A 27,205-nucleotide genomic window follows, 5' to 3' on the forward strand; every position below is an offset into this window, starting at 1 on the left:
AAGAGGTCAAACCAGACCCTTTGAAACTGAGATGTTAGTGCGACCAAGAAACTTTACACATGAAATCGAATGTTCTGTTCCACTATTACTTTGGAGACACTGGAAACAAGAAGTTGGAATCCGTGAATGTTCTATTGGCTTTGATTTCTTCTTGTGCCATCTCCACGGAACGCTAGTTCTTGGGGAACAGGAGGGTATGCTTTTTTAAATGCTTTCGTTGAAGTTAATGTGTGTAAAATGGGATGTATGTCCCTTGAAAGGGGAAGCCAGGGAGGGGTGTGGGGTAGAAACGAATCAGGCACTCACTCTTCTTCCCCCTTCCAAAAAGAGATCTTGTCTCATTCTGTAATAACTGTTTTGTGTTCCAATAAAGTGCCACTTAATGTAAAAAACCAACCAAACAACAATCAAAAAAAAAAAAAACCAAGATCACCAGCTGATCTCTATTGAATGTATCTTGACACTCTAGAGAGGCTTAAATGCTAGTTGACTTGACAGTTTTATACAGGGAAATGAGTTTTGGCTCTGGAGTCAAAGGAACTCTAATGCCCAGAGCCTCAGGAGGATATTCTTTATTGTTCTTATTTGTGATCCAAATTCACGTGGCTACTGAAGGAGATTTGGGAAGAAAGTGCCTTTTCTGGTTCTGGACAAGCTCTAAGGTGCATTCGAATGTTTAAATGTGATCTTGTGGATGAACGACTGAAAAGCATTTAAGTAAGGTATTCACAAATTATCTAATTAGAGGAGCCTTACGGACCTCTCAGATCAACCTCCAGGTTTTGGTTCTGCGTGTTCTGGGATGACATCACTACACCGTGGGGAACCCTGAGCCCTGGCTCCGTAGGGGACATTGGAAATGTGGGGAGAGCAGAGGCTGCCCTGAGTCCGGGTTGCTGCCACGTCCCGCGGCCCAAAGAGCGGTTCAGCAGCCAATTCAAACCTACCCTAGCTAGCAGGGACTGAGCTGGATCGGAAAGTCGGGGTAGAGGAAGGGCCGGGAGGGCTTACGTGGCAGGCAGTGCGTCACTGCCGCCGGCCATTTTGGAGGTGGAGTGGGCTGCTTTGGGTGCCGACACTGGACCGGGGGCTGCCTGGGCATCGTCTGGTCCCGTCGCGCTACGTGCCCAATCCTCCTCCCGCTTCACCCCGGTGCCCCCTCCGCCGCCCCTCCCCCACCCTGTTGTCCCGACCTCAGGTGAGCAGTGGTGGGACTGACGGGGCCACAGCTCCCTCCCAACACCCCGGAATGGGGCGGAGGTCCCAGACTCCGGGCTTCCGCGGGCTCTGGTGCTGGCTGGCTCGCGGCACTGAGGGCTGAGGGGCCATCACTTGGGGGGATGGGATGCTCGCCGCCGGGGTAGAGGGTTCAGTAAAGGAGCTTTGGTAAGGGTGTCCTACTTGGAAACCTTTGGAGATCGAGCCTCAAATGGGGCCTGGAGCTAATGAGGAAGAGGCTCGGGGCCTCCCAGACTGCTCGTCTGGTAATTTGGCTGTGGGAAGGGAGGGAGGGATCTGACACCAACCTCTAGGAGACGTGGCACAGCTTGTAGATGGATGGCAAGGCTCTGGTGCCCGCTTCTCTTCTGGGAAATGGAGTTACGCGGCTTCTTATGTGGGGCACTCCAAGTTAAGACGGAGAAACCTAGTTCATCTACCGGACCCTTCAGTCCACCCAGTCCGTATTTTAATGGTTATAAGAATTTCGACTGGAAATCTGTGATTTCCTCCAATGCAGTTCCTCACCTTTGCTGCATATTATTGTCTTCCGGAAAAGACTAGATCACGGAGAGATCAGGGTCACACAATTCTTACGTGACAGAGTTGGAACGGGAACCCAGGCCTTTCTGGATAGTTCAGCTGTTTGTCCATTACGCCCTATCGTTTTTTGTTTTTAATTTTTTTTTTCAGTTACCCTAGAGAAACTGAAAGAACAATCCATTTTTGCCTGATTGGAGATAAAGCCATCGAACATTCCTGAAGTATGAGATTAAGATTAAGTATTAAGATTTATTTAAAAACTTCTTGTATGTGCTTTTATAATTTATTGAAGCATTTATTCAATAATCTTTACCAAGTGGCTACTTAGTCAAGACACTAAACAAAGTAAGGATGCAAATGCAAAATTGAAACAGTTCTTTCCCTCTAAGGAACTAATGCAGTGATTGGGGAGGGGATACTAACAGCATCAGGAAAGGCTTCATATAGAAAACTCCAATTGAGTTTTAAGGGAAACCAAAGATTCTAATGATCAGGCACTGGGCTAAGTGCTGGGAATACAAAAAAAAAAAAAAAACAAACCAACCCTACTCTTGAGAAGCTCTCTGTTTAATGGGGGGTGCAAAATGCAAACAATTATATAAAAAATCTATATACAAGATAAACTTGAAATTATATGGAGGAGGAATTTAGTATTAAGAGGGATTGGTAAAGGCTTCCTGCAGAAGCTAGAATTTTAGTTGGTACTTGAAGAAAGTCTGGAATCCTGGAGGGGTAAATGAAGAAGTAGAATATTCCTGGTGGGGATTCTACAGAAAATGCCTAGATGTAAGAGATTAGTGTCTTGTGTTTAAAAAAACAACAACAACAAAACTACACAACAGCCAGGAGGCCAGTATTACTGGATTGAAGAATATAGGGATAAACAGGTGGAAGTGAGAGAGCCTATAAGGTATAAGCATATAAAAAAAATTAGTGGAGACTAGGTTATGAAAGGCTTTTTTTTTTTTTAAACCCTTACCTTCCATATTAAAATCAATACTCAGTATTGGTTCCAAGGCAGAAGAGTAGTAAGGGCTAAACAATGAGGGTTAAGTGAGTTGCCCAGGGTCACACAGCTAGGAAGTGACTGAGGTCAGATTTGAACCTAGGACCTCTTATTCTGGCTCTCAATCCACTGAGCTACCCAGCTGTCTCTATGAGAGACTGAATGACAAACAGTATTTAGTATTTGATTCTGGACTTGATAGAGAATCACTGAAGTTTTATTTAGTAGGGGGTGAAATAGTTGGACCAGCACTTTAGGAATGTCATTTTGGCAGCTAATTAGAGGACTGACTGCCATAGGGAGAGATTTGTGGCAGGCAAACAACTTATAGACTATTCTAATAGTCCAGGCATGAGAATATCCAGTCAGTCTTTAAACTCACCACGTGGAATTCAAAGAAGATATTTAAAGCCATTTCACCAGGGTCTCAGCATTCCAACACTCCTCCATGAACCAGAAAAGGTCAGTCACCAGACACTCTCTTCCACCAAAGAAGTAAAGAGGGGAGAAGGGACATATTTGAGAGTTGTTCTAGCTTTGGGAGAAAAACATGGAGACTGGAAACTGAGTAGAGGGAAGGAAAGTGGCCTAGAAAAGTAGGAAGGAGCCAGGTCATGAAGAATTTTAACAGTTATATTTGATCCTGGAGTTTAAAGGGACATGAATTGAAATTAGAAGAGACTCTGTTAGTAGTTTAAGGTCAATGGCCTGAAGGGCTTGAACTAGGGTGCTGTGAATGAGGAGAGAGGGGTCTTTGGTACATATGAAAGTAGAAATGACAAGATTTGACAGTGAATTGGCTATATGGAGTGAGCAAGAGTGAAGAGTTGGAGATGCCACCAAGGTGACTTAGGTACCTACAAGGGAGATTTCTTGTTTACTTTCTTGCATCTTAAAAAACAAAATTGGTTCTATTTTAACTCTGTAAACTATTTTTTACTTTTATAGTTTTAACTATTCAAAGAGTTAAAGTAGAACCAGTTTTGTTTTTTAATATTTTATTTTTTCCCAATTACATGTAAAAACAATTTTTAACATTCATTTTTTTAAAAAATCTTACCTTCTGTCTTAGAATTGATACTAAGTTTCATTTCCAAAGCAGCACAATGGTGAAGACTAGGCAATTGGGGTTAAGGAACTTGCCCAGGACCACACAGCTAGGAAGTATCTGAGGCCAAATTTGAACCCCCTTGAATACCTCTTATCTTTAGGCCAGGCTCTCTATCCACTGAGCTACCTAGCTGCCTAACATTTGAAGGTTTTTTTGTTTGTTTTTCAAAAAAAATTTTGACTTTCTTTTCCCTTCTATCCTTCCTTTGCTCCTCCGAGATGGTAAACAATTTCATACAGATTTTACATGTGCAATAATGTAAAACATTTTTCATAGCAGTCATTTTGTGGAAGACATCTCCAACAGAAAAAAGAAGAAATTGAAATATGTATATTTTGGTTTACATTCAGATTCATCAATTCTTTCTCTTGGAGGCAAATTGCATTTTTCATCATCAGTCTTAAAGACTGTCTTTGGATCACTTTATTGCTGAAAATAACTAGGTCATTCACAATTGTTTATCAAACAGTATTGTTTACCATGTGCATTGTTCTTCTGGTTCTGCATCAGTTTATGTAAGTCTAGATTTTTTTAAAAAAACCATCCTGCTGTCATTTCTTATAGTACAATAGCATTAATTCTATTACAATTATATACCATAACTTATTCAACCATTCCCTAATTGATGGACATCCCTCAATTTTCAGTTCTTTGCCACTGTAAAGGGGAGACATTATGGTTTTGGTTGGACTAAATATTTAAAGGGGTGGCTGCCAAGAATTGAATAAATAAATTGAATAAATATAAATTCTAAAATGATTTTTAGTAATTTATTTATAAAATATAGGAGAGAGTGGAAGTAGAGAGATGAGAAGAGGGTAGAGTAAAAGGTCTAGCTTAACACATTAAGTAATTTTCTCTGACCCCTGGCTCAACCCAGGCAGGGCTAATTAGTTCTCAACCTTGGGCCAAGGGCCTGATCCTGGAAGGAGTCAGTCTTAAACACTCACCATGTGATAGTACAAAGGGAAAGATTTAAGAACAGTCTCACCAAGGTCTCAGGTCCAGCAAGCAGCATCTTCAACCCAAGCTCCAGCTCCAAGAAATGAACAAGAACTGCCTCACAGGAAGTTGTCACTCCATTTTGTGTGATTTGAAATGGTTGTAAGCCCTGGAAGACTACAACTCCCAGGGCTCTCTGCTACAACTTCCCCTGACACTTCCCACTAAGTGTCGGAGAAAGTATAAAAGAGACAGTTTGGTGCCTTTTCATTCTCTACCCTGAGCTCTGGATAGCTCTCTGGAGCCTAGAGGCTGGCTGATGCCATCTACCCTGATCTCTCTCTCTTGGTGCCTTTTTCCCTTTCTATCTACCTCCTAGTTTTTCCTAGACTTTCCCTTTCCTAATATAAATAAAGCCTAGCTAAAGTTGCTCTTTCATCTTTTATTTGAGCCCTGAAGGGCTCTGGTCAATTTCCCCCTGCCTGGGCTGGCTACCTTCCTTTTCCTTTCTCTACCTTCTTCTCTCCTTCCTTCCTCCTGACCTACCTTTTACCTTCCTCCCTTCACCCCCCTCACACTTTTAAAGGTACTTCTTTTGCATCACTTCCTTGTGCCTTCCTCTAGTTTATGTGCCCAATCACAAAAAACACTTTGCTTAGGACTGCCCAGGGGGCAGTCAGTCAATTCTGATTCATCACCCACTCTCACACAGGTGGGTTACAGACTTCCCCACTTGAGAATTAAGTGGGGTGTTTACATTTTTGGTAATTAGATCTAAAAATGGGCAAGGTCAGTTTAATCTCATTATCACACCATCCCAAAAAGAGCTACTATAAATATTTTTCTATAAAGAAGTCCTTTTGAGGATGGTGTTCTTGACTAATAAGAAAGTTGAGAAATGAGGGTTTGGGAGGAAAGATGAGTTAGAGAATACTATGGGGAACCCAGTTTGAGATGTCCAGAAGGCAATTCATTTTTGAGGAACTGTAGTGTGGGAGAGAAACTGGGTTGGATACAGAAATATGGAATGATATATAACATTGAGATTAAAGTTGAACTCATGGGAGCTAGTAAGATTAGCAGGCGAGATATATAAAGGAAAAAAGAGGACCCAGGACAATGGTTTGGAGGATACTAAGAATCAAAAAGAGATTGATGATAAGCAGGCAGACAAATTGGAGGAGAGCCCAGAGAAAACTCACAGAAGCTGAGAGAAGAGAGAATATCCTGGAGATGGTGAAAAATAATGTAGAGAGGTTGTGAAGGATGAGTACTGAGAAAAGGAAATTAGATTTGGCAATTGAGATCACTGATAATTTTGAAGAGGACAGTTTTAGTGTAATGAGGACAGGCCAAAGGTTTAGTTAAAAGTGAGAAGAGATAGGAAATGGAGGCACCTACTATAGATGATATTTTTAGAGTTTAATGGATAAAGAGCCAAGAGATATATAGCTAGCAGGCATAATTAGATGAAGTGAGAATTTATTAAGGATGGTAGAGATGGTGTATTTGTAGGCTGTAGTGAACCAGCGACTAGAACAGGAACACTGAAGATAGGAGAGAGTTTGGGGCTTCTCTGCTGCAGAAAATGGGAGTCAAGGAGATAAAGGGAGAGGGTAAAAAGAAGTTGGCTTTGGCAAGGTGAAAGGCCATCTTGTCACATAAAGCTGGAGTGAAAGAGCAAATAATGGCTGGAAATGACTGAATTATGTGAGATGAGGAGTTAGAAATGGGAATTCTGGTCTCCTTTTCCCCCCCACTGAGGTTGAGAAGGTATAGAATTGCCAGAAGAATTTATATTTGCTCCCAGCAGTAATAAAGAACCACTGGCATTTATTGAATGGGGGGTGGGTACTGAGATAGGGAGATGAATTAGTAAATTATTACAGTAGTCTATAGAGAGATGGTAGAGGATAAAGGAGTTTATAGGAAGTTGGAGATAGGAACATAAGATTTAGCAACAGATTATGTGGTTTTAGAGAAAGTAAGGCATCAAGGGTCATCCTGAGTTTGTAGAACTTGTGTAAAATGACCAACAAAAATACGGAAGTTTAAAAGGAAAAAGATATTTGGGATGGGAAACAATGGATTCTGTTTTGGTCCTATCAAATTTAAAACAATGGTCCATTCAGGTTGCAATGCCTCTTGGCAGTTAAGAGATGCATGAAGAGCTCTGAAGTGCTGGATATCTTTGAGTCTTCTGTTAATCTATTTAGAGATGATAAATAAACTATTACAACTTGATGAGGTGTCCAGACTAGAGTGTGTAGAAAGAAAAGAAGAGGGCCCAGGACAGAGCCTTGGGCTACATCTACCATTAGAAGGGCAGGATCTGAATGAAGATCCGTCCAAGAAACTAGGAATGGTTAAATAGGAGGAGAACCCTGAGATAAGTGTCAACCCTTTTTTTTTTTTAAACCACTACTAAATTGTTTTACTTTTTAATGCTTTATAAGAAAGTTTGAGATCTGGTACTGATAAGCTACCTTTTTCTCAATATTACCCTTCAGATTTGTGACCTTTTTTTCATATAAGCTTTGTCATTTCTAGCTTTATAAAATATTCTTGTGGGAGTTTGGCTTAGCATTGATTATATAAATTATAACATATTGTCATTTCGATTATATTGGCTCAACCTACTGTATCATTTGAAATTGTTATGAGCCCTGGAAAACTACATCTCCCAGGACTCTCTCTGCTACAACTTCCCCTGACTACTCCCACTTCCTTTGTGGGAGGTGTAAGGGAAAGTATAAAAAAGAAAGTTTGGTGCCTTTTCTCTCTCGACCCTGGAAGCTCTGCTCTCTATCCTGAGCTCCCGCCAGCTCTCTACCCTGGAGGATCTGCTCTGGAGCAGGGAGGCTCTCAGACCCAGATCTCTCTCTCTCTCTCTCTCTCTCTCTCTCTCTCTCTCCCTCCCTCCCTCCCCCNTTAGTATCAACTCACTTCATTTTTGTAAAAAACTCAGTTTAAATCATGCTTGAAGTTCAAAGGCAGTTTCTTTAATCCAATATCTTTGGGGAAAAATTAGTCATAATTATGATTTGCTGGAATTTTCCTATTGGAAAATATCACATTGCCATTTTAAATTTGTTTGCAACCTTGCGAGAAAATAAAAACATCACCATAATTCAGTATTACTGTGTGTAGTGTACAGCTAAAAATTATTGTAAGCCCTGGGAGAGTACATCTCCCACTTCCTATATGGGAGAAAGTATAAAAGAGAAAGTTTGTTGCCTTTTCTCTCTCCCTACCCTGGAGTCTCTGCTCTGATCTCTGGCACTTGGAGGCTGGCTGATGCTCTCTACCCTGAGCTCTCTCTCTTGGAGCCTTTTCCCCCTTCTATCTACCTCCTAATTTTCCCTAGACCTTCCCTTTCCTAATCTAAATAAAACCTAGCTATTCAAAACCCTAAAGTTGCTCTCAGGTCATTTATTTGAGCCCCTTGAAGGGCTGTGGTCAATTTCCCCCTGCCGGGGCTGGGGGACCTTCCTTTCCCTTCCTCTACCTTCTTCTCTCCTTTCTCCCAGATCCATCCTATCCTCCTACCTTCCTCCCTTCATTTTCACCACACATTACTCATGAACAATTAATATTTGTCCAGTGATTTATGTCTGTCTTTACTTCTACAAAGAATTAAGTCAGCTAAGTCATTGAGAATTCCATGTTGGTGGAGGTTTGGGGGGAGGAGCACTAAAAGAGACTTCTGCTCTAGGGTATTAAAATGAGAGAAGAAAGGATCAGTTCATCCCCATGTATATAATTTGAATCATTCCATTTCCAAATACGTTTTTTGCTACAGTTATTTTGTATGTAATTTCTCTTTCCAGTTCTGCTCATATAAAGGAATGCTAATGATTTGTGTAGATTTTTTTCTATATCTTACTCCCTTGCTGAGGTTACTGTTTCAATTCTTAATTGATTTTATAATTTTTTTCATTACGCTATCATATCATCTGCCAAAAGCATTTTTTTCTTCTCATTTAGACTTATTTCAACTTCTTTTCTTCTTGCTTATTTCTAGTGGTCTATTAAGTATTGATAATGGGCATCTTTGTCTTACCCCAGTCTTACTGGAAAGGCCAGTAACTTTTCTCCTATATATATTGCTTTTAGATTTAGATAGATATTATTTAATGAGAAAAGGACCACTCAATTCCTATGATTTCTAGTTCTTTCTAGAATAGTTGAACTTTATAGAAATTGTTGAATATGATATGATTTTTGTTGTACTTTGAACATGGTTTATTATATTTGTGGTCTTTAACACGGCTTATTATATTTGTAGTCTGTAGCCCAACATTCCTGATAAATTCCATCTGGTCAAGGATTATAATCATTCCAATGTGTTATTATAACCTACTTGCTAATGTTTTATTAAATTTAAAATCACAAGCAAATTAGGTGAGCACAGAATAGTTTACCTGTCAAATCTATGGATAAAGGGATATGGATATATGACCAGTATAAAATGGGTAATTTTTACTACATTAAAATGTTTTTTTTGAATAAACAAACCCAATGCAACCAAGATTAGAAGGAAAACAGAAAGCTGGGGGAAAAATTTACAAGTAGTATCTCTGATAAAACCTTTATTTCTCAAATATGTAAAGAACTGAGTCAGATTTGTAAAAACACAAGTCCTTCCCCAATTGATAAATGATTAAAGGATATCAACAGGCAGTTTTCAGAAGAAATCAAATCTGTCTAATCACATGAAAAAATACTCTAAATCACTCCGGATTAGAAAAATGCAAATTAAAACAACTCTGAGGTACCTCCTCACACCTTGCAGATTGGCTTAATATTACAGAAAAGGAAAATAATAACAATTGGAAGGTGTGGGAAAATTGGGATACTAATGCACTGTTGGTGGAGTTGTGAACTAATCCATATTGGTTTCATTAACTAATTCAAAATGTTTTTTGTTTCTAGTTAGATCTCTTTATTTTATTTTTAGTTGGTGTTTTTTAATTTGATTTTTCAAACCTTTTGAATTGCAAATCTATTATTTTATTTACTCTTTTGCACTTCAGAAATATATTTTCCTCTTTGTTTCATAATTTTCTTTAATGAAAATTTCTGTTTATATTTGATCTTTAACCTACTAGTTCTATAGAATAATGTAATTTTGCTTTCAATTTTAAAAATTTTAAATGTTTTAAAAATATAACTTTATTACATTTTCATCAGCAAATGATAGATGTTTAGCATTTCTGCCCATATACATTTTTGTTTTTATGCCCCAACACATGTGTATTTGAAAAGTATTTGAATTCCTTTCTGTCCCATTTTATTAATTTTTTGAGATCTTATTTTCTGTAAGTTTTCTAAATTTATACAGTTCTATTCATGGTCCTGAATATTTTTTTTTAAATCATTTGGTTATATTTGCCCAGGTCTACAAGGTCCCCCACTATAGTAGTATATAGTAATACTATTTTTTTTTCTCCCTTCAATTTGAATGTTTTCCTTTAATTATAAAGTTGCAGTGATATATTAAGTATCGATATTAATTTGTTATTTATGGTACTTGTAAATACACTATATCTTCTCTGTTTATCTATATTTACTCTAGACTTGTCTTTAGTCCTGATTATTACCTCTTTTTTGAGTTTAGCTAAAACCAAATAGATTTTTCTCAAGCCCCTTAGTTGTAAATAACATATTGTCAGATTCTATTTTCTAATCCATTTTGCTGTTTTCTAGTTTATGGATTAGTTAATCCTATTCAGAGTTATGATTGCTAATTGTGTGTTTATCTTTGGCTATGCCTTTTTAACTTTTTTTTCTTTGCTACCACTTCTTTCTTTAGAAATAAGAAAGTGGTAGAAGAAAGGAAATTCGTTTCATCTGATCATGATGATCATGATCACATGAGACTGTTTCTCTCTCTTGCTTCTCTGTGTCCTATATGATATCTTCTTCCCATATAGGAAGATAAGTAATGAGAATGTGACTGTAATAAAAGGAAAAATTCTTAGGAAGGGGCAGAGTGAAAGGAAGTTGCTAAAAATAAGAGGGTAGAAGATAGGTAAGATTTTTTTTTTAGTTTAAAAAAAAACAAAACCTTACCTTCTGTCTTGGAATCAATACTAGGTATTGGTTCAGAGGCAGAAGAGTGGTAAGGGCTAGGCAATGGGGGTTAAGTGACTTGCCCAGGGTCACACAGCTAGGAAATGTCTAAGGCCAGATTTGAACACAACCTCCCATCTCTGAATCTGGTTCCCAATCCATTGAGCCACCTAGCTGCCCCCTAATATTTATAATTATTCTTAAATGGGGACAGAAATAGAAGGGGCAAAAGAGGAAAGAAATAGATATTTTATCCTTTTTATTTACTTAGCTAACATTTCAAGTAAATTTAAAGAATGGAGATTATAGTATGGGCAAAGGATAATGGAGAAGCATAAGGAATAGATCCTGTGGAAATGCTCTCAAAGCAAAACTTAGAAGAAGAGAAACAAAAATAAATATACATATATACATGTTTGTGTGCATGTGTATGAAATAGATGGAGGAAAACATAAGCCTAATTTTTAATGTTCTTATTGATATTTTATTGTGAAATGAAGGTGATATAAAAACAAAGTATACCAAAAACAAATAAAATTATCTATAAATAGCTACAGCAAGTTGCTCTAATTTCATATATATATATATATATATATGCACACATATACGGAATTATATATTATCTTTTTCCTCCTTAGACTTGAAATTTTGTCCTAATTTCTAGTTTAAAGTTTGTTCAGATTTTGTAACTCATCAGTTAATGTGTGTTTACATTGTACACCATAAAAGAATTTGTAATTCTTGAAGTTAGTCACTGTTTTACTTTTTTCTTGGTATTCCTATATTCTTAGCACAGAGGTACTCAGAAATATTTATTGAATTAAATTGAATTGATTGTATTATTACTGCTATACTTTCCTTTCTTGCAAATAATGATGCAAAGCCATTGGTCGATATATTTTAGAAACTTGTCATAATGTTTGTTTTGGAAAAGAGTTAATAAACATCTAGTTTTTTTCTTTGTGGTCTGTCAGTGTTTTAGAAAAATATTTAGAAAAAATATTTTTCTAAAACAATGCAAATTGGGGCAGGTAGGTGATTCAATGGATAGAGTGGCAGGCCTGTAGTTAAGTGGTCCTAATTCAAATCTGATAATGTACATGAATTGCTGACCTTGTAGTGTGAGGTATTGAGAGATTAAGTGATTTGGTCTTATTTATATTCACTGTCAAAAGTTGGGTTTAAGTTTAGGTCTTCATGACTCCCAGATAAGCTCTCTGTGTATACATTGCCTATTATTCATTAATAACAAAGAAATATGAGTCATATGAAGACCATGCTTTTTTTTTTTTTGACTTAGAAATGGTCCCTTCCTTAATGTCTTCTTTCTAATTACCTCTTCTATCTACTTCTTTCTCTCTTTTTTTTTCATGTTGAATGAATTATTCTTCTCTACTCAACTATGTTTATGTCTCCTTTTACCAGTTGAAATGAATGTGATTCAAATGTTATCTGCTCCTCCTTGTTTGTATAGACTTTTACTTCTGTTCTTCAATGATAGAAGATAATTTTCCTTAAACTACTTTTTCCTTTATTTGGCATCCCCCCCATTCCTCTTTCCCTCCTTTTCCTTTCTTCTTCTTTTTTTTTTTTAAACCCTTACCTTCCATCTTGGAGTCAATACTGTGTATTAGCTCCAAGACAGAAGAGTGGTAAGGGTAGGCAATGGGGGTCAAGTGACTTGCCCAGGGTCACACAGCTGAGAAGTGTCTGAGGCTAGATTTGAACCCAGGACCTCCCATCTCTAGGCCTGGCTCTCAATCCACTGAGCTACCTAGCTGCCCCCCATGCTTTTTCATAATAAATATTCTTAGGGCTTTCTACCTTCAATTTTTTTCAGTTTATAAGAATTTAAAATAATTAGGCATCTGTTCTTTTTGTTTAGTTGACTGTGTTAGCTCCAGTTTGAAATAGTGCTTCTTACTGGGTGTACTATATTTACAGTATATGACAATCAAAGCAAAATGATGGAAGAGAGTGGAGTAGAGACAACACCTCCTGGAACTCCCCCACCGGCTGCTACAGGAACAGTAATTACAACATCTACTGCAACTGTACCTATAGGTATATGTGGTTGCCCAGCAACTAATTTATTGCAAATTTTTTTATCTTTGCAAAAGAAAGTGTTGGATTTTTTCAATATTCAATTGATAAAAATACATATTTCAAAAGCTACTTTTCTAAAACTTTAATATTTGTGAGAAAGAAGAATTTAAAACAATTGTGTTCTTTTGTTCAGTTGACTATACTAACTCTAATTTTACATTTAATTCCAAGGAATGAAAATATAAAATTATAGTCAGAAGTTTGTATCAAGGGCATATAATTTGCCAACAAATTACCAATAAGTAGTAGGTATTTATATTGCTTAAAACGAGAGGGACATTATCTATACTTAAAACTGGAAATTAAATAGGAAAACCATAGAAAATATAAATAAGATTAAAATCCCATTATAAAGCATTTCATTCACTGATATATTCTTTTGTATATCAATTTATAGTACTCATTTGCAAAGTAGCTGCAATTCATCTTTTGCAACAATAGCAAAAAAGCCCTTAAATAATATTTATTGAATGACTTCTATAAACCAGAGACTGTACTAAGTGCTAGTGATACAAAGAAAAGCAAAAATAGTTTCTGCCCACAAGTTGCTAAAAGTCTAATGCAAGAGACTACATACAAAGAAGATATACAGAATAAGTTAGAGATAATTACAGAGGGGAGTAGCTAGCATTAAAAGGGATTAGGAAGGAACCCAGGTGGCAGAGACAGGAGAGAGATTTCTGGGAATGAGAAATAACCAGTGAAAATGTATAGTCAAATGTGGAGCATCTTTTTCAGTCAGTCAGCTAGCATTTATTAAATATCTACTTTGCACTATGATACTACCAGCTCTATGCTAAGTTGAGGAGGTTACAGAGAAAGTCCTTGTTCTCAAGGAACTCAATAGTCTGACGACAGTGACAATATACAAAAAACTGTACAAATAAGATATTCAGGATAATAAACAGAAGGAACACTGGGAAAGACTTCCTAACTGAGAGTTGGAAAAAAAGACAGGAAAGCTAAGAAGCAAAGATGAAAAAGGAAAGCATTCTAGGCATGGGGGATGATCAGTGAAAATGCTTGGAATAGGGAAATGGAATGTCGTTTGAAAAATGGCAAAGAGACTGGTGTCACTAGATCATAGAATATGTGGAAAGGCATAGGGTATCAGAAAACTACACATAAAGGAAGTAGCCTGGTTTTGAAAAGCTTTAAAACCCAAGTAGGAGATTTCATATTTGATCTAAAACAGTGATTCCCAAAGTGGGCGCTACCGCCCCCTGGTGAGTGCTGCAGTGATCTTTCCTATTAATTGCTATTAAAATTTTTAAAAAATTAATTTCCAGGGGGCTAAGTGATATTTTTTCTGGAAAGGGGGTAGTAGGCCAAAAAAGTTTGGGAACCACTGATCTAGGAGGTATCAGGGGAACATTGAGATTTATTGGTGATGATCAGACCTGCATTTTAGGATGATCAATTTGACAGCTGAGTGGAAAATTGATAGGAGTGGGTAGACACTTGAGGTAGGGAAACCAACCAGAAGCCCATTTTGATCATTTAGGCATGAGGAGAGGAATGCCTGCATCAGATTGCTGGCAGGGTCAGAAGAGAGAAGCTGTAAAGGCAGAAATGATTGGGACTTGACACCTGATAAGATATGGAAGGTAAGAGAGTAAGTGAGGAATTGAAGACGACAGTTGGATTGTAAATCTGGGTAACCTGGAGGATGATTGTATCCTAGGGAAAGTTTAGAAAGTTGGAAAATTTGTGGAGAAAGAAAATGTGTCCATTTTGAAACATGTTGAGTTTGTTGACATGTACAAGGCATTCAATTTGAAAAGCCAAATAGGCTATTGAAGATATAAGACTGGCAGGCAAGAGAGAGTAAGGACTGGATAAATAATTGAGAATCATCTGCATAGAAATGATAATTGAGTTTATGGAAGATAATGACATTATCAAGTGAAAGAATACATAAGGCCTGAGCCTGAGACAAATCTCTGCATGTCCCATGGGACATGCCGTAGTTAGTGGGTAGGATTTGAATAAGGATCCAGCAAAGGACATAGTTTGAGAAGGAGCAATCAGATAAGTTGGTAGAGAACTAGAAGAAAGCAATTTCATGATAAACCTAGAGAAGAGAATATCAAGGAGGAAAAAGTTGGTTGAAATTGTCAAAGCCTGCAGAGATCAAAAAAAAGAATGAGGATTGAGAAAAAGTCATTAGGTTTGCCAATTAAAAGATTGTTAGTAATTTTGGAAAGAGCAGTTTCAGTTGACCCATGGCAACATAAACCAGGCTGTGGAAAGATAAGAGAGTGAGAGGAAAGGAAATGGAGGCATCAAATGTAGATGGACTTCTCAGGGAATTTAGCCATGAATGGGAGGAGAAACATGGAACGATAGGATAGAGCAGTGCTTCCCAAACTTTTTTGGTCTACCGCCCCCTTTCCAGAAAAAATATTACTTAGCCCCCTAGAAATTAATTTTTTAAAATTTTAATAGCAATTAATAGGAAAGATAAATGCACCTATGGCCATCAGTGCCTTCCTGGATCACTGGAGCACCCACCAGGGGGCGGTAGCACCCACTTTGGGAATCACTGGGATAGAGGGAACAAATGAGGGTTGTTTGTTTTTGAGGATGGAGGAGACAGGACTGTTTTTGTAGGCAGTAGGGAAGCAACCAATAGAATATTAGTGAGAGAGTAGAATAATAGAAGGGGCAACCTGGTGGAAAAAACAGGAGTGAATGGAATCACTTATGAATTTATGTGAGATAGGAGTGAAGCAGGAGATAATGGGGAGGCATCTGAATCATGTGAGATGAGGAAGAGGAAACAAGATAGAGCTCTCTGTGAGTGGCTTGGTTTTTTCAGTGAAATATAAGATAAGGTTTTCAGCTGAGAGGATGGGGAGGAATTTTGAAGAGGGATGAAAAGGTTAGGAAAAGGCTATGTGGTATATTGAATAGTGAATTGATTAGGGAGTATGAAAAGGAATGCCTTGTTACAATGAGTGCCCAGTTGAGATTATGGAACAAATTTATAGTGGACGCAGTCAAAACTCCCATCATAATTTTTTCCAGCTCAGTTCAGAGAGTGAATAGGAAAAGAGACTGTCTAGTAGGATTAATCCAAGTGTGAAACAAGATGACAGAGGTCTTAAAAGAAGATGACAATAGAATTAAACTGCTTTACCAAGGGGTCCAGAAGGGGTAGAAAGGAGAATATAGCTAGAGCAGGAATTGATGACCTAGGAAGAAGGTAGAAGTGGAAATATGGACATTTTTTGTACCCAAGTGTTTTAATAGTGTTCTAAATATTTTCTGTCAGTTCTCTAACTAAGGTTTTTGAATTGAGAGTAGTCAGGTTAAAAGGAGAAGTAATGAAAAAATAGCATAAAGCTATTAAAACAAGTATCTTTCCAAGTCACAATTGCCATGAAACCCCCTTTTTATAACTAACATGATTCAATTACTTTCCTTTCCTTGATCATTTTATTTAAAGTGACTGTTCAAACTCATTTGAGCCAAATTTTATTTGATTTAGTAAGCATATTAGGAATTTTTCTCTAATGATTGTTGAACTATTTTGATAAACTTGACTGTTGAAAGAAACGAACTATAAAATGGTATGGAAATTTTTATAAGAGATTGTCAGTAATATTTTTATCTTTTTTTCCTTCCAGCTTCTTCTGGATCATTTTCTTCTCCTAATACACCTTCAGTGCAATCCTTACCACCACAAACATTCTCTACACCTATGCCTTCACTTGGTCCCATGAAGTCTTCAGCCTTGCCTTTTGTAACAGCTTCACCTGTTCCTCCTATCTCACCTTCTGTTTCTGTTACCCCACATCTTGTTGGTTCAGTCCCACCTCCCATTGCCCCATCAGCTGCTACAACTTTCACTAGTAATGCTCCTCCCCAAATTCCATATTTTCCTTCAAGCACTGCTCCAAGTACTGTTATTTCTCCTCCTCCTATGGGGCCTCCAATATCAGGATTTTCTGTTGGTTCAGCCTATGACATCACAAGGGGTCATGCAGGAAGAACTCCCCAGACACCTTTAATGCCATCATTTTCTGCACCTGCTGTTACAGGTAAATCTTTTCAGCAAGAATTTTCCTAAAATATGTTACTAAGTACTTTGGTTCCAATATAGATGACCTTATGTAACACTCTTGCTGATGAAGTTTAACAAAAGTTTTTATCATGAAACCTGATTTGGAATTGCATTTTGAAGGCTAGCAAACTTATAAATAGCCTTATAAATTTGACCCAAAATTCTATGATATATTTCTATTCTTGGTGTGATAGGAAAACTGTTATCCATGTAAATCGAAGAAGTTCCTAAAATTCCATTTAAGTAAGACCTAGCAAGTTTCATGGAGCAGATGTTCAGTCAGCTCTCTAAAAAGGAAAGCTTTTGCATGCTAGTAGTCAGTGGTGATGGACAATTTCTGACCCTGATTATTTACTTGCTTTCCTGGAGAATGGTTTTGGAACAAATACAACTCTATTACTCTTGGACAGTTAGCATTTTTAACTTTCTGCTACTTTCCATTTCCATTGGGAAGAACTAGTTAAATACATTGATGTGATTTGTATGTTTATCCTAAGGCATAAATATTGTATTCATGTGCATAGAAATATGAAATAGATTTATATATCCTACTTTGATGTCTCATCACAACAGTGAGTTAGCTTTGAGTTCTCAAAGGCAATTCCAGTAGAGCTCTAGAACTGGGTGTTTCAACTAATTTGGAGTGCACTTCTATATAGGCCTTATAATATACTTTATATTTGTTTTCCAAGGACCAGCATAGGTGCATTCAGAGACCATCTCTATTCATTATATATTTACTGAGACTTAGAAAAGTTTAGATCTACAATTTGGTAGAGAGTCAGATCTGGAAAGAAGTGATGACTACCTCTTCAAATCTTTGTGAGGCTACATTATATAGTTAAGATTTAGGGCTTGGGGGCAGCTGGGTAGCTCAGTGGATTGAGAGCCAGGCCTAGAGACAGGAGGTCCTAGGTTCAAATCCAGCCTCAGACACTTCCCAGCTGTGTGACCCTGGGCAAGTCACTTGACCCCCATTGCCTACCTTTGCCAATCTTCCACCTGTAAGTCAATACACAGAAGTTAAGGGTTTAAAATTAAAAAAAAAAAAAAAAGATTTAGGGCATAAGGACATTTACCTGATTGACCTCACATAGGCAGCAGGTAGTCTGCGAGAGAGAGCCATGAGATGTAAGTAAGTCTGTCTAATGGGAAAACCAAAACACAAGATTTGAGTGGACCCAAAACAAGACCTGAGGGAATCCAAAGTAAGCACAAGTGGGATTACAACCTTCTGGTTTCTCTGGAACATCTGAGTTCAGCCTGACCTCTACAGTAAGCTTTTTGGATTAGTAGTTTTTAGCCACATAAAGCTAGGTTCAGAAAATATTAATGAATAATAGATAATCATCTACAGATTATTGCTAATATTTTTACCTTAGTACCTAGGATTTAAAGTTGAGACCGACTTGATAATAACTGAATTATTAATCTCATATCTCATGGAAAAAGTGTGTATATTTAAAAAAAAAATTTTTTTAAGGTGTTTTGGCAACTCCAATTTCTCAACAAGCCAGTTCTCAAACTATGCCACAGGGAACTGGAAGTGGCTCTACTATCACTTTTCCAGAGGAGCATGAAGACCCTAGAGTGGTTAGCATTCAGAATGAAGCATCTACTGGTGGTATCTGGGGGTTTATTAAGGTAAAATATGGTGGTTGTTTGTTGTTGTTGTTGTTGTTTGTCTTTAATGAAGGGGAGAATAAGACAAAGAAGAAGTGCTTTTGGTTTACAGAATTAAAAAAATAAGTCTAAGGATGCCCTTCAATTGGGGAATGGCTGAACAAATTGTGATATCTGTTGGTGATGGGATAATATTGTGGTAAAAGGAATAATGAACTGGAGGAATTCCATGTGAACTGGAACAACCTCCAGGAATTGATGCAGAGTGAAAGGAGCAGAACCAGGAGAGCACAGTACACAGAAATAGATACATTGCAGCACAATAGAATATAATAGACTTCTCTACTAGCAGCAATGCAATGATCCAGGACAATTCTGAAGGACTTATGAGAAAGAACGCTATCCACATCCAGAGAAAGAAATGTGGTAGTAGAAACACACAGAAGAAAAACAACTACTTGATCACATGATTTAATGGGGATATAATTGGGGATGTAGACTCTTAAACGATCACCCTAATGCAAATATTAGTAATATGGAAATAGGTCTTGATCAATGACACATGTAAAACCCAGTGGAATTGCTTATTGGCTACAGTAGGGGTGTGGGAGGAGGGGAGGGAAAGAACATGTAACCTTGGGAAAATATTCTAAATTAATTAATTGAATAAATAAATTTTTTTTAATAAGCCTCAGAGGAAGGTAGGTAGTACAGTAGATAATATAATAAGCCAGGCCTGTAGTCAGAGCCCCTGGCCCTGAGTTCAATTTTGACCATAGACACTTCCTAGCTGTATGTCAAGGGTTTCATTAAATGACAAATCATGAAGATATTAAAGGGGCATCCACTCCAACCATTAATTTCCACCACAAGACTTTTAATCACATTTTATCTCACTCAAAACGTTTTGTATTGGCTGTCATAGGAGCATTAGTACTCTTATAACCTCTCTAACTGCTGCATCTCTAGCATTATCAAACTCTATACAAAATCAGGTTTTCTTACAGGAGGTCATTTCTAATTCATCTCAACTTTGGCACATACAACAGAAGTTAGACCTAGCATTCAAAGATGAATTAGAAACCCTCAAAAATGCTGCATTTTGGCTTGCCAAAGAGGTTGAAGCTTTACATACCAGAATCACTTATCTGTTACTTCAACCAAACAGGATGTGTTACACCTTTAAAATATGATAATATCTCATGAGTGGCAATCCTGTGGTACAGCACATCAAAGGTACGTGGGAACATCATAACAGTACATTGGATATTATTCATTTGCAACAAGAAATTAATAATCTAGGCCAAATTGTGTATGAACAGGAAGCTATGAAACTAGCTTCTAAATGAGAAGAAACTTTGAGTTCTTTAGATCTTACAAATCGTTTGGCAAAATCAATTTGGCAAGCATTGGTAACATCATAATTCTAATTATTACCCTAATTTGTTTGTATTCTGCAGAAGAGCCTTAAACAAAGCTTTTATAAGAGAGGTGCAGCCTAAAATTGTATTATCTCATCATCATCATCTTTTGAATAAAAAGGGGGGAAATGAAGGGTTTCAGTAAATGATGAAGATAAGTTTAAAAAAATAAGCTCAAGGGGCAGCTGGGTAGCTCAATGGATTGAGAGCCAGACCTAGAGACAGGAGGTCCTAGGTTCAAATCTGGCCTCAGACACTTCCCAGCTGTGTGACCCTGGGCAAGTCACTTGACCCCCATTGCCCACCCTTACCACTCTTCTACCACCAAGGAGCCAATACACAGAAGTTAAGGGTTTAAAAAAAAATAAAAAAAAAAAATAAGCTCAAACTTTAAAAAATCTAAATTGAATAAAACTTCATTAAAGTGCTTGCCATTGAAAATCTGAACACATTTTACATTTAAAATATGTAGAAAATTTAGATCACTATAGAAATAAATGGAAAAAATATCACTATAGAAAAATTTATCTTTTAATCACTTTTATTAATGAGTTAGTGTATTATGGATTAGTCTATTTCCAATTTATTGAAGTTTCCAGAGGATGTTCTATAGATTTGTAAATTTAAAACTAATTGTCCTTCTACCCAGTTGGAATCAATGCTAAGTCAGTCTAAAAGTTTTTTTTTTTAAAGTAAAAAACAATATATTATTTTCAGATCTTTGATTTGTTTGTATAGAAATTTGTTATTGTCTACATACATGTATATGTACATAAGATAACAGGCCACATTGTACATGTGTATCTGCAAAGTAATGTACACAAAGCCAGTCCTTCAGTAATACATTGTTTTAAGGCAAAGGAAAAAATGATTTTCTAAAGTTCTATAATTCTGTCAGAAAATAAATATGGGTAGGGAAGAAAAATCTGGTAGTAAACATAAAGAGAACACAAATGAAAAAAACTTTTTAAAGGCAATTGATCTAGAAGAATATGTGTAAAAGAATTAGCAGAGAGTATTTTGTTATAGAGGCAATGTTAGTAGATAGAAATGTGACCTTGAAGTTAGGAAAACTTGAGTTTGTCTTGCCTCTTTCATATATTGTCTTTGAAACTATGTATAGCTCATTTAATATTTCGGTGCCCAGGCAGTTCTCCAAGACAGTAAGTTAACAGATGAGCTAATTATCATATAGCCACATGTACCAATTCTTCACCCTTTTTGAATGTTGAATTATTAAGGAAATGCAAACACAGGATAATGACATTGCTCTACTTGTGTATTTAATAACAGTTCATAAGATGAATATTATTCTCTTTGTCTAAAGCTTTCATCACATAACCAGAATTTGGATACTATTATGGGTGGATGTAATTTAAATCTTAGTTTTAAAAGTATACTAACACAAATAATTGAGGCCATTTTGAACAAAGGAAATAATGTTCTTATTGCCTGAGATATATACAAATATACACACATGCATATTAATAATGTATTATAAGATAGATGCTAGTATTTTTTCCAATTATATGTAAAAAAATTTTAACATTTAGAGTTTTGAGTTCTAGATTCTCTCCCTCCTATTCTTCCATCTTCTCTCATTGAGGAGGCACGTAATTTGATATAGGTTATACATGTGGATATACAAAACATTTCCATAATAGTCATGTTGGGAAAGAATATAGACTTAAAAAAACACATGAAAAATAAAGTAAAAAATGTATGCTTTGATCTACATTCAGATTCCCATGATGTTTTTCTCTGTAAGTGGATAGCATTTTTTTATTCTGACTTCTTTGGAGTTGCCTTAGATCAGTGATGGTGAACCCATGGTACGCAGAGTACTCTCTTTGGGCACACACACACCCTCCCCCCACATTCATTACCTAGATAGGCAGATAGACTGGGGCAGAGCTGCTCCCATCCCCCTCTCCACCCTGCCTGATGATGTTTTTTCACATCACCCACCCCTCTGCCTAGCAGCCCAATGGGAGTGCACTGGGGATAAGGTGGGTGATTCACAGGTAGTAGAGCTGGAAAGGAGCTGAGCCCTCAGGCCATTCTACTCCCCCTCTCTACATGCTAAGGACATTCTTCTATTCATTTGTCCCTCTAGGGGGCAGCTGGGTAGCTCAGTGGATTGAGAGCCAGGCCTAGAGATAGGAGGTCCTAGGTTCAAATCCGGCCTCAGACACTTCCCAGCTGTGTGACCCTGGGCAAGTCACTTGACCCCCATTGCCTACCCTTACCACTCTTCTGCCTTGGAGGCAATACACAGTATTGGCTCCAAGACAGAAGGCAAGGGTTAAAAAAAAAAAAAAAAAAAAAAAAAAGTAGAAATTATCATTTGTCCCTCTGCACAGCACCCCAATGGGAGTGCTTTCTTCCTCCTGTGTGAAGGGGAGAGAGGGGGAGAAGCTGCAAGGTGTACTCAGCACACTTGGTGGAGGAGAGGTATGGGCACATGGTCCTTGGTGGGGGGGTAGGCACAGCACTCAGTCTGTGGGGGGGCAGGGCCCAGCATTCTGTCTCTAAAAGGTTCACGATCACTATCTAGATCATTGTATGCTGAGAATTGCTAAGTCATTCACAGTTGATATTTGTATAATATTGTTAAGTGCTATTATTATCCCCATTTTATAGAAGAGAAAACCAAGACTGATAGATGTTAGGTGTCTTGCCTAGGGTCATATAGCTAATAAGTGTCTGAATCTGAATTTGAACACATCTTCTCAATTTCAAATTTGGCAGTCTGTTCATTTTGTCACCTAGATGCCTTTCTGTATGTATGTATACAGTTGATAAATATGTGGCATATATCTGAGAGAAAATATGGCATATTTAAAAAATTTGAATTTAGCAAAATTAGCTAAAACCAATATTTCCATGTTAATAAAACAATTATACATGAAACTGAATCTCTGTAGCTTTATTTTCTTTTTACATATAAAGTTAATTCAACATGGAATTCTCAAAGCTGTCCTGCTTGTTTCTGATTCTTTCTGTCCTTCCTTCTCTTCTCTGCATTGAACATGTTTCAGTGGCCCTTTTTTTTCTTCTTAGTGGGAGGAGGGGAACTTACTCTCTCTCCTCCAAATTGAAAAATCAAAAATGAAATCCTCATAGCAAATATTTAGTCAGGCAAAACAAAATACACTTTCTGTCTGAAAATGTATGTCTTATTCTGCATCTTGAATCCATCACCTCTTTTTAAGAGATAGCATGTTTCATCGTTAATCTGGAATCATGGTTGGTGATTTCATAAGTCTTTCAAAAATCTTTTAAGTTCTTTTGTTATTATATACAATGATTTCCTGGTTCTACTCTCTTGATTCTGAATAATTCATATAATACATCCCAGGTTTCTCTGAAAATGTCCCTTTCATCACCTTATAGTGCAGTAAATATTCTGTTACCTTCATTTTCCGTAATCTGATCAGCTGTTTTACCTTATTTGGCAGTTCTTTGTTTTAACAAAAAGAACTTTTATGTACATATGGGCCTCTTTCTTCCTCATTGATCTCTTTAGGGCAATAGTTGGACTGGATTTTAATGGGAAAATATGCTTCCTTGCAAAATAGGGCAATTTCTGAACCTAATTTAAATTATAATTTTCTTATGTGGAAATAAGCTCAAAATGGGTAAGAAGATAAAACTGATTTAACAATAACAGCATAGTTTTCTCATACAAAGGCTATCAGTATGAAAGTAGATTCTCTTATCCGAAGTATGAAAGTCTTTCAGCATATATTGTTGTAAAGATAAGTTTGGCCTTAGCTTACTTTTATGGACATTGAATCTTGAAGGTTTTTGAAGCAAATAAAGTATAAGAACTGTGTTCATGGTGCTCATCTTAAGAGACTGAAAGGGTGGTTCTGATTTATTGTTGTAATGATTAATAAATGTTAAGAGCCTATAATAGGGGGCAGCTGGGTGGCTCAGTGAATTGAGAGCCAGGCCCAGAGATGGGAGATCCTGAGTTCAAATTTGGCCTCAGACACTTCCTAACTCTGTGACCCTGGACAAGTCATTTAACCCCCATTGTCTAGCCCTTACAAGTCTTCTCTTTCTTAGAACCAATACACAGTATTGATTCTAAGACAGAAAGTGAGGGTTTTTCTTAAAAGCCTATATAACAGGAAAATATAGAACATATACTTTATGGTAAATGTAACTTGTATTTATTTATTTCCATGGTATAGGGTGTGGCTGGGAATCCTATGGTGAAATCAGTGCTTGATAAAACTAAACACTCAGTAGAAAGTATGATTACTACGCTGGACCCAGGCATGGCTCCATATATCAGTACGTAACTGAATCAAATTGTCAACTCTTACCTTTGATGCTTTATAAAGTTCAAATAGATTATATACTCTTATAATCGAATAATTTTGGGTTATAATACACCTGCAAATGAAACTTAAGAGGAAGAGTTAAAACTTTAACATTAACATTATTATAAATCATTTATTTTAAAATATATTTTGTAGTATATTTGGCTATAAAATTACTTTTATTCAATATGTATGTTTGAAGTAAGGGTTTTATAGGGTGTATTTTAATTGTAGAGGAGTCATGGTAAGGTTATCTGGGTATTTGATTTAGAATTGGAAATTTTTGTGTTCAAGTACTGCCTCTGATACTCACTAGCTCCCTTACCCTAGGCAAAGAACATGACCTCTTAGTCAACTAACTGGGATATGGCTTTATTGTGGAAAGGATTACAAATTTCAAGTGGTTAGAATCTCTTAAAAATATATTAGAAATAATATTACAAAATATAGAATTAGAAAAATATTCAGATAGCTCTTTGAAAAAGAGTGGTCAACCAGAAACAAGCTTAACAGGAGGCACTGGGTCTGATATACCCTCATTGAAATTCTCATAGGAAAGCTTAGAAAATGCTATTACATTAACTTACATCTTAGAACAGATTGTCTTACCAATAAAAAGGAAAAACAGGTTAAAGTTACATTGTAAATTAGTATAGTTTCAAGGACTTCTAGGATGAGGTAAAGATTCATGTTATGACAACTCAGAAGATTCATGTTATAGTTGTTTTAAGATAATAAGAATGGTATCTTATGAATTTAAAAAGTTAGTGTCTTTTGGTATCTGTTATTATCAGTTTGTAAAATGTTTTTGGGAGTAGGTATTGATAGCCTTCTGGAAAGGCAGAACTTTATGGTTTTAGAATCTTGGTGTAGCAAGAGACTTACTTTGTTTGGATAACATTTGGTTTAACAAGGGATTTTGTGGTTTGTGTTTTTAGGGGCAATTAAATAGGTAAACAACAAGTCATCAGAAAGGGGGATTAAAACCAGTAAAAAAAAAATTTAACCCTTACCTTCCTCTTGGAATCAATACTGTGTATTGGTTCCAAGGCAGAAGAGTAGTAAGGGCTAGGCAAAGGGGGTCAAGTGACTTGCCCAGGGTCACACAGCTGGTCAGTGTCTGAGGTCAGATTTGAACCTAGGACCTCCCATCCATCTCTAGGTCTGACTCTCAATCCACTGAACTACCCAGCTGCCCCCAAAACCAGTAATTTCTAACAACCTAATAACTATTCTTTTTTTCTGCAATACATTTCTTGCCTTAAGGTTTTTTTTATAACTTAATGATTAAGTAATTACTGGCTCTATAGCTTAGTTTCTAAGAACATATCTATGTTAGCTTAACTGTTAGGCATGGCTATCAGGCAGGGTTAGCTTTTACTAATAAAGGGAATAAATTATTAAAGTAACCAATTTTAGCTTTTTCTTTGGTTTTCCTTTTCAGTTCTTCCCTTTGGTTCAAAGAAAAACCATCTTTTTCTTATGAATCACTTAAAGGCATAAAGTCTTGTAATATAGGATTATTAACTTTGCTATGTTGACCTGGGGCAACCTGTCAGTTGCCCTGGTTGGAATGTTGATGGTGGCATGAGCCAAAGAGCAAAACATCAACTGCCAATTGAGCCAAGGGTATATAAAGTCCTGGAGACCCAGGGCTGGGTTCTGTTCTTCCCTGACTTCTCCTCTGTTCACTCACTTATCCCTTACCCCCTGGGGCCCAGGTGGTGGGAGTGAGAACCTGGGTAGCTTAGACCTAGAATAGGGTTTAAAACAATCCTACAGAACAACTCATCAATATTATTAGCACAACTGGCAAATCCTTTAGTCAAAGATCAACTTTATTTATTTTCCAGAGACCACATCACTCTGACCCAGGGCTGCCTGCCCTGGGTCAGCAGAAGACCATCCAGACAAGAACTATTAGCAACCTGAGTCAGATAAACCTTTCACCCTTAGATCTCAGTACTTCCTGATCTTCTTTCCACTGCCTTGTTCCCTTCAAACTGTTATTAATAAGCCCCTTAGCCTTAACCAGAGAACTCTATGGTTATTTGCCTACCATCTAAGGCCAAGCAGGGTCAGGCAACAGGAAGGGCTCTGGGAAGTTTCAGCTGGAACAAACTCCATTGCTGAAGGGCAGGAAGTTCAACATCCACTTCCTGTCAGCCTACCATTCACCAATTGGAAGCTGCTTCCTCAGCAGGAAAGGGGCTGGTAATTTGATATCTTAAAGGAGCCTGGTGTCTAGCAGTGAGAGTTTCACTTGATGCTCAGTTTCCTGGGTTAGATCCTTGATACATTTATAACAAGTTTCAAGCTCAGGCTGGGTATAGCTCATTCCATCCTTTCAACTAGCACCTTCCTCCTTCTAGCCTTATTACTAACAAAAGGCCCTGTCCCTTTCATTACAGTTGGCAAGCCAGTTAGGAGACGAACCTACAATCTTCTGATATAAAGTCATTTAATATTCTTAGAAACTATTTAAAAAGATCTTCTTGGAAATGTAATATGAGAGAAATATCTTTAATTTCTAGCAATAGCCCTTTAGAATGTCATAAGGCAGTTGCTAGCATTGGTTTTTGGTTTAGAAAAATATTTAGTAATTGTAACTTTAATTCTTTTGTTTATGTCTATTCCAACTCTGGACAGTTGCCAAGATAGCACAAAAGGCAATCTCTTCTTTCTAGTGAAACAGCATAATCATTATTCCCCATTACATATGCCATCCTTCCAATATGATCTTTTGAAAACCATACA

The 27,205-nt window shown here is 37.1% G+C and overlaps 1 protein-coding gene across 2 annotated transcripts in view; it reads left to right on the top strand.

The window, feature by feature from the left end:
• Positions 1 to 31: 31 nt before the first annotated feature.
• PRRC1 (proline rich coiled-coil 1) overlaps positions 32 to 27,205 on the top strand; it is a 53,780-nt gene continuing 26,606 nt past the window's right edge. For both annotated transcript variants that reach the window (XM_044662233.1, XM_044662238.1), the window contains exons 1-5: positions 32 to 194; positions 12,840 to 12,959; positions 16,634 to 17,047; positions 18,554 to 18,714; positions 24,317 to 24,419. In XM_044662233.1, coding sequence (XP_044518168.1) covers positions 32 to 194; positions 12,840 to 12,959; positions 16,634 to 17,047; positions 18,554 to 18,714; positions 24,317 to 24,419 — 961 coding nt within the window. The remainder of the gene's footprint in view (positions 195 to 12,839; positions 12,960 to 16,633; positions 17,048 to 18,553; positions 18,715 to 24,316; positions 24,420 to 27,205) is intronic.

Source organism: Gracilinanus agilis, chromosome 1 (assembly GCF_016433145.1).
Source record: "Gracilinanus agilis isolate LMUSP501 chromosome 1, AgileGrace, whole genome shotgun sequence".
NCBI lineage: Eukaryota > Metazoa > Chordata > Mammalia > Didelphimorphia > Didelphidae > Gracilinanus > Gracilinanus agilis.